An 8,819-nucleotide genomic window follows, 5' to 3' on the forward strand; every position below is an offset into this window, starting at 1 on the left:
ATTTTCAGAATGAGCAAAGCAAAGCAAATACCGCATAATTAACTCCAATGGGGAAGAGAGTGATGTTGGGTCATTCGTATCAACATCAGTAGTAACAAATAATCCATTTAACGTTTTATCAGATCATTGTGAGGCAATAGATTTTCCTATGAAACACACGGCCGAATGAAATAAACTAGTGCAGGCTCCCGTAGATTTGCAAAAAATTCACACATTTATAAGCCAAAATGAGTTACGACCAACATTATATACTATAAATTTAGAATACCGATCCTTTACATTATTTTTTGACTCTGGTAGTTCACGTAATATCATGTATTTGAGAAGTCATCACTTGTTATTTTGAACTTCCCTATAAAGAAGTCCCGAGTAAGGCTCTCGGGTATAGGAAATAACGAATTAAATGTAATAGGAGTAATTTATATTCAGTACAAGGTCGGTAAGCGCATGTTTGCCGATACCTTTGTCGTTGTACAAAACATTGATATGTATCCAGCTGTAATTATAGGATACCCGTCTATGTGCAATCAAAAGTTTATCTTAGTCCCTGCCAAACACGGCGTGTATATTAAAGGAAAATTCTCTAAGTCTTCTAATACCTTAAAATCCGTTTTGGATAAAAAGGAGATGACAAATAAAACAGTGACGTACGTTGAAGAACCAATCACTTGTCTCATTAATAAAGAAATAACATACGCGACTCTACAGAATTCTCGTTCACCCGTAATATCATGTTGCACGCAATCTATCGAGCCAAACATAACTTCGAATATAATCGTGCGGGTAAAGAAAACTTTGCCGGGATCTGAAATATTAATCCTTTCCGACACTTTGAAAACTAATGGATTGTCCGTCACAAAAGCTATTCATACAGTCGGCTCACAACATCAATGTAATATTGAAGTCTGTAATCATTTAAATACCACTTTAGTAATTCACAAAAATCAACACATCTTGGATGTAGAAGTTTATAAATATCGTATTCTTACCGTTGCTGAAATAAATCACGTCAATCAGTTATGATTGAATCCCTTTTGCAATCTATTAAAAATAAAATCAATAAAGACATTCAAGAAGAGGAAATTCACCAGAAATATTTTGGACTTTTACTCGAATATCATAATGTTTTCTCCACTACGGAAGGATCCTTAGGAAAAACAGATGTTATTGAACATCAAATATGGTTAAAAGACAAGCTTAAAATTATCTATGTGCCCTCGTACAGACTCCCTATGAAATTCCAGATTGAGATAAATGATGAAGTAGGTAAAATGCTAGAAGAAAGAGTCATTAGGAAATCAAACAGCCCTCATAATTTTCCATTAATAGTTGTACCAAAAAAGGATCGAACAAGGCGTATCTGCGTAGACTTCCGTCACTTAAATGAGGAAACGATCCCTGATCGATTCCCAGTGCCACGTACTGACGATATTCTATCTTTGTTAGGTCAGAATAAATATTTTACCAGTTTGGACTTACTTAAAGGCTTTCACCAGATATCATTAGAAGAAAATAGTATCCCATACACTGCCCTCAGCACAACCAGGGGACATTATGAATTTTTGCGTATGCCTTTTGGTTTACGTTGTGCTCCCAAAACATTTACTAGAATGATTAACATAGTGTTTGGAGACTTACTAGGGGATATATTGCATGCCTATATGGACGACCTTGTAATCTTTTCTAATACCTTAGAAGAACATCTACGTAAACTGGAACTAGCATTACAGAGACTAAAACAGCACAACTTAAGGGTAAAGATTAGTAAGTGTGAATTCTTCAAGACGGAATTGGTCTACTTAGGTTTTACGATGTCTAGCCAAGGTCTTAAAGTAGTCCACGATAAGGTGTCGGCTATCCGTAACTTTTCTGTGGTGTAGTGGATATTACAGGCGTTTTATACGCAATTATTCAATAATAGCCGCTCCCCTAACTGATCTTACGAAGAAGGGCATAGATTTCATATGGCCTGATCAGCATCAACAGGCGTTTCATACCTTGAAAGATGAACTGTTTAGTTCTCCTATCTCAAAATTTCCTGACTTCGGTAAGTAATTCTTCATTGCAACAGACGCCTCAGACCTAGGAGTAGGTGGGGTATTGCTTCAGCAATATGACAAACAGCTTTTCCCGATAGCTTTTTATTCAAGTAAACTGAGAACTTCCGAAAGTAAGTATGCAGTAATAGACAAGGAAGGGCTAGTTATTGTTAATTCACTAGTGCATTTTAAGTTCATAATATATGGTTATCCCATCAAGGTTCTTACAGATCATAAACCCTTAACCAACTTCTTTAAAGGCTTTAGTCACAGCCCCAAACGAACTCGGTGGCATTTGATCATCCAAGACTTTGGCGCGAGGATCGGGTATTTACCTGGGAAAACCAATATCATTGCTGATGCATTATCACGCAACCCAGTGTCATCTTGTACGGAGCCATTAGCTGAATTAATAGATATATCAACATCCATGCCTATTGTTAAAATTGTATCCGAACAGGATGATCTGGGCTGGAGTGCTGAATTATTACAGACTGAGCAAAGAAAAGATCAGAAATTAGAAAAAATCATAAATGCTTTGAAAGGAATTCCTAAGGAAAAGGAATATATAAAGTATACGCAGCAGAATTATATAATCAAGGACATTATTCTGTGTATATCCGGGAAAAGGAAAACCCGCAATACACCACATGTGACTAACGACCAGGTAGTGGTACCAATCTCACTTATATCCACTGTCCTAAATTGGTTGCATGCAAATCCATTGCATGGACACCCTGGGTTCTCCATAATGTCAGAGAAAGCCAAATCATTGTTTTATTGGCATACGATGCTTACAGATATAAAAAACACTTAGCTAATTGTTGCACTTGTCAGAAAAACAAAGGGCACACGAAAACACCTGTCAGCCTCGGGGCTTATCCCGTGCCCAATAAACCCTTTTAAAGAATATATTTAGATTTATTAACAGGATTTTACGAGTCAGAGAGAGGAAATAAGCACCTCTTAGTAATTGTAGATGCTTTGACTCGATATACAGAACTGATAGAGCTTAAAACTAAAACTGCCATTGAATGCGCTAGGAAGTTTTACGAGTGTTACATTTGTAAATTTGGAATTCAACACATGATAATCTCAATCTCGGGTGGAGAATTTAATAATCATTTCCTTAACTCATTGTGTGAATTCCTTAGCATAAAGAAAATCAATACCATGACCTATTACCCAGAGTCGAATGGGCTAGTGGAAAGAGCAAATTGGAAGGTTTTAAACATATTAAGATTAACACTAGGGGGATCAGACCCCAACTGGGATATTGCAATACCTGCGGTACTAAGTACTCTGAATCACTCATATCATGTATCAATGAAAATGTCGCCGCACGAGGCATTGTATGGTACCCCAGTTAGAACGCCTTTCCATGTATTAACGCCTACAACTAATTTATCAAATCCTTTAAAGGAAGTTATAAATGCAAGCAAAAGTCGTTATGCTATCCTTCAAAAGAATTTAGAAGAATCACAAATCATAATGAAAAGGAATCATGATAAAATAGCGAAGCCAACTAAAACATATACCGTGGGTGATAATGTATACATACAGGTAAATGTACGTAAAGGACTCAATTACAAACTAACACCTAAGTTTGAAGGCCCATTTAACATTTTGGAAACATTAACGGCCAATAGATTCAGAGTTCAAAACGTATCCCAACCCACTGATGAGAGAATTGTACCATTGGCTCACATAAGAAATTAAAATAAGAGAGCAAGAAGTGAGGATTTTTTTTTTAGTCTATGAAACTTGTATGATATTTGAATGTTAATATTTTTTTCTTCTTAATACAGGAGTAATTAGATATATTTTTTTCATTGCAGGTTTCCAAAATGAAGTTTTTATTGTTAGGAGCGATATTGTTCGCTCAAACATTTTTCTCATGTGGGAAGAGCCCTTAAACTAAAAGTATAGATTTTAGATATGGCTCTATAGTATAGAGAACAGAAGACATTTTTATTACTGCAAGCAATATAGTTATAGAAATAAACATGCAAGCTATTTTTCTCCCAGAGAATGATGTCACTAGCTTGAAGAGCGACATTTCAAGGTTTGCTGCTTCATTAAATGAGATGCATAAAAGACATTTTCCTTTTAATACGGAGAGTTCGCTTGCACCGACACTAAGAGTAACAGAAATGCTATCACAAGACTTGCAAAATAAGAGATACGAGGCAGTATCTTTGGTTCGTGACCTTCTGATGTGGACAGTAAAATACACTAACCTTGAAAGACGTAACCCGTTTATTTTTGCTGCACTAAACATCTTTGGATCTGTTGCAAGTTTAGGCTTAGGGATTTCAAATCGTCTTAAAATCAGTAATCAAAATAAGAAAACTGAGATTTTAGAATATGAAAACGAATTAGTTTTATCAGAACTAAGGAATCCGTTAACATCAATTAATCAAATTATGAGTTTGGTGAACGAACATTTTAGCAAAATCAGTCAGATTATGGAGGTAAAAAACTTGCTGGCAACATTAACGCATTATAATTCAAAAATAGATCATATCCATACTAAAATTGTACATTTCATTAAGAAATCAAAAGACTATGTGGAAGCTATTACGTTAGCAACTAAAGGTGTTCTATCACCACATCTGTTGCCAATAAAAGACTTAAAGTTAATTTTGGAGAACGGACGGGAGAAAATAGGTTATGTTCCTTTGTTAGATGCACATAAGTTAGAATTTTATTTTAGCCTAATTACAGTAAGCGTTGAAAATTACAGGATCATGATTACAGTTCCCTTTGATTCTTCCGATGCCTGTCAATCATACAAGATATCACCATTCCTGACTTTTATGACGAATCACTCAAATCCAGTAATATCCAGTTTGACAGGACACGTATTGATTTCCCCTGACAAGGAAACATATACGGTCATTAAAGACTTAAATAAATTAACTCACTGTTCAGACGCAATGAATAATAAAGTATGTACAGCTGACTCCTTTAAATTCCATAAAAAATCAATGGATTCATGCGAGTTAGGTATAGTGCTAAACGGTGCTCTCTCCCATACATATGAAAATTGTCTGAAAAAACTTTATCCTTTTGACAATAGTAAGTTCAATTGCAGATTGAACAACGGCTCGTGGATATGATATGACAAGGCCGGCTTCAACGTATCATGTCTGGACGGATCCACGTCCTATTCCCAGATCTTCGTTGCAGCAGATGGTTGCATCGGTATGTCCACGAATTACATGGTCCAAGGAATTAACACTATCATCAGGGAACGGGCCTACTTCGCGAATTTCACGTGGACCACTACAATCCCATCCATACCTCTCCCATACAATGCACGAGTGGCTAATCAGTTGATGAAATTAACCGAGATAGACCACCCGTCACTGACTTATGCAGATCTTCGTTTCTACGTGTTGCTAGCATCAATCAGCGTTACGGCGATGATATTTATCGTCGTTAACATCTTTGTTTGGCGTAGGTTAAGGCAAAGACAGGTGGAGCTCAAGAGGAACGTTTTGCCATGTCCAGACAACACTCCATACATTTTGAAAGCTTTTCAATTTAGAGCCGTTTGCAATTGGCTATTTCATTCACTCGAAGGAGTAAAATTGTCTGGAATAGTGAAGTGTATAAAAAGCGGTTAGTACGCTAGTAATATGGAGTTGAAGAGACTGAAGGATATTTGCATTTTAAAAACATTTAAAAAAAAAAACTTTTTTGGGGCATTTAATAAAATATACAATCCCTATATATATATATATATATATATATATATATATATATATATATATATATATATATACATATGAAACCGTGATGCGTGTACGTACCAGGAATTTTTTGTGTGCACTGTAATTATATCTTTACCAAGGTAACAACAATTCTTTAACAGGTTACCGAATCATATGTACATCAGTTTTTTTTTTTGGGGGGGGGGGGGTACCACATAATCATTTGCTAGCAATATACCATTATATAGATCTGTATTTTCAATGCATTTTTCTTCATTTTTGACTATGTCTGTTAGATATGTATTTTTTTATATACCTATTTGAACGGTCATCCTTAATCACTTGTTTGTGGGTGAAAAAAAAAAAAAAAAATATATATATATATATATATATATATATATATATATATATATATATATATATATATATATATGTATATATATATATATATATATATATATATATATATATATATTCAGTCGCACTCCTAGAAAACATATTTTTAACGTACTTTTTATTATTCAATTATTTGAAGGTAGCTATCCGAGCTAATGTAATATACACATACATTTATAAACCTATGACCAAATGGATCATAGGGAGATGGAGTGTGAATGTCAAGTCATAACAAGATGAGTAAGTAAGACTAAGCAAAATCATTGCATAGGTAAACATTTTGTATGTAACGTCAACACAATACAAGCATCCCGTGAGAAACAGTTGACCTCTTGGTCTCTGCACTGAACCAGATGGCTTCCGGTAGTAAAATTGTGTAATCATATTTGTAATAAATGCTGAGATAACTCATAGAACGTTATCACCAAAACCTATATTTTTGTTAGTTCTATAAATATTGTCATACGGAATGGTCATCTGACCAAACCACCCATACTCCAGTGATGGAGCTACTAATAAACTGTTTTAAAGTTAACTTAACTAGACTTATTCAGAAAAAGTAACCTACAAAGTTCAACAAATCTATATCACATTGAAGAGACATGAGATAGAACACTAATGTGTTGTTAACAGTACCACACCAACATTTATATATATATATATATATATATATATATATATATATATATATATATATATATATATATATATATATATATATATATATATATATATATATATACTTATTAGGATTAGATGGAGTCCCAAGAAAAGTGATAGGAATGATGATGACACCAAGAGCAGAAAAGGCATTAACCGAGTGTGGAGTTGTGAATAGTAGATTATCACTAGAAGCGTTCCAATCACAGCAATGCAATATGGGTAATATAGTTTGCTATCCCCTAACAAATGATTCCCTTGAAGAAAGAGAAGATAAATACTCTGAAGAACTGCAGAGTGTAATTGATGAGATACCAGAGAGATATAGGAAAATAATCATTCGTGACTTCAATGCTAAAGTTGGAAAAAATAATACAGGGATAGAGAATTTGATGGGTGTTGAGGGTTTTGGAGAAGTTGCAAATGAAAATTGAGAGCATTTTATAGGTTTCTGTTCAGCAAACAATCTTGTTATTAAAGGTGCTTTTTTGCAACAAAATAACATCCACAAATATACATGGCCTTCACTATATGGCAATTACAAAACTCAAATAGATCACATCATCATTAATAGAGAGAAAAGGAGGAATCAGAGGAATGTTACAAGTTATAGATGTGCAGATATTGGTAGGGATCACTAGCTCCTCGTTGCCAAACTGATAATAAAACTGAAAGCAATCAACAAGAAGGTAGAAAGAATACCTAGGTTTGATCCAATAAGCTTATAGAAGAAGAGCAAAGAGAAACTTTTGTAATTGAACCTAGGAATTAATTTGCAGTAAAAGAGACTTTAAGAGACTAAGAGCAGACAATTAATGAAGAATGGTGTGATATTAAGAACATATATCAGTCAGTTAGTAGTGAAGTTTGGGAACATGCAGTTTCAAGGAGAAAGCCATGTATACTATAAAAAAGAGACAAAGACTGAAATTGATTGCTGAAATTTTTCGAGTAAGTAATGTAAATTACAAGGTAGAGCATGCTAAGTATTCCAAAATTGATAGTGAGGTCAATAGATAAGCCAGGAATGACTGGAGAAAAGAATTAGACAGCAAAGTATATGAGGCTGACAAAGCTATAAATTAAGAAAGTGGCTCATGGACTTATTAATAAAATCTCCACTGGGGCAAAGAAGCAGAAGCATTTACCCATCAAAAATAGAGATGGATCTGTATAACAACAGAAGATGAAGAAAGAAAACTTTTGATGGAGCAATTTAGGGAGGTCATGAATAGGATATGTGAAGAGAATAATTTGATTGATATACCTTAAGCTGAAAAAGACTTTGATGTACCCCTGATTGAACTCAGTGTGTTTGAAGTCGAAGCTATCCTTAAAAGATAGAAAGCCCAGAGATACGATGGAATAACTACCGAGGTGATACTGGTCGAAAGGGAAGTGGCTCCCAGAATAGTACAAGATTATTTTGTAGAATGTGGCATGAAGAGGCAAAACCTGATGAATGGGAGTTTGGAGTGTTGAGGAAAAGGGCAAAAATAGGAGACCTGACTGATTGAAATAATTATAGAGTCATAACATTTACGTCAGTTGTTATGAAAATATATACAGTAGTATGCTTACTCTAAAGAGAATGGAGAGAAAGATTGATGAAAAGTTGAGACATGAACAAGCAGGATTTAGAGAACATAGAAGTTGCACTGACCAAATTCTAATTTTGAGACGTTGTACAGCAATATGTAAAATATAGAAATAAAATTTTGATGACATTTGAGGACTATGAAAAAGACTTTGATAGTGTATACAGAACAATTTTGTGGAGAGTTATGCGGAATTATGGAATTCCTCTTGAATATGTAAATTTGATTAAGTCGGTTCATGAGCATAGGATGTGCAAAGTTAATGTTAATGATGTCTTATCAAATGAATTTCCAGTGAACAGCGGAGTACTTCTATGAAATGTGTTGTCACCTATGTTGTTTATCATCCACAATGGATTTTGTAATACGTGGAACAGTTGGAGATGGTGAAGAAGGATAGGACTGGA

At 34.5% G+C, this 8,819-nt stretch overlaps 1 protein-coding gene across 1 annotated transcript in view; it reads left to right on the forward strand.

Moving 5' to 3' along the window:
- The first annotated feature begins 1,661 nt into the window (after positions 1 to 1,661).
- Positions 1,662 to 8,819, forward strand: part of LOC137622406 (uncharacterized) — a 95,886-nt gene continuing 88,728 nt past the window's right edge. The window contains exons 1-2 of the mRNA XM_068353019.1: positions 1,662 to 1,754; positions 2,500 to 2,706. Coding sequence (XP_068209120.1) covers positions 1,662 to 1,754; positions 2,500 to 2,706 — 300 coding nt within the window. The remainder of the gene's footprint in view (positions 1,755 to 2,499; positions 2,707 to 8,819) is intronic.

This window comes from Palaemon carinicauda, chromosome 29 (assembly GCF_036898095.1).
Source record: "Palaemon carinicauda isolate YSFRI2023 chromosome 29, ASM3689809v2, whole genome shotgun sequence".
Lineage (NCBI taxonomy): Eukaryota > Metazoa > Arthropoda > Malacostraca > Decapoda > Palaemonidae > Palaemon > Palaemon carinicauda.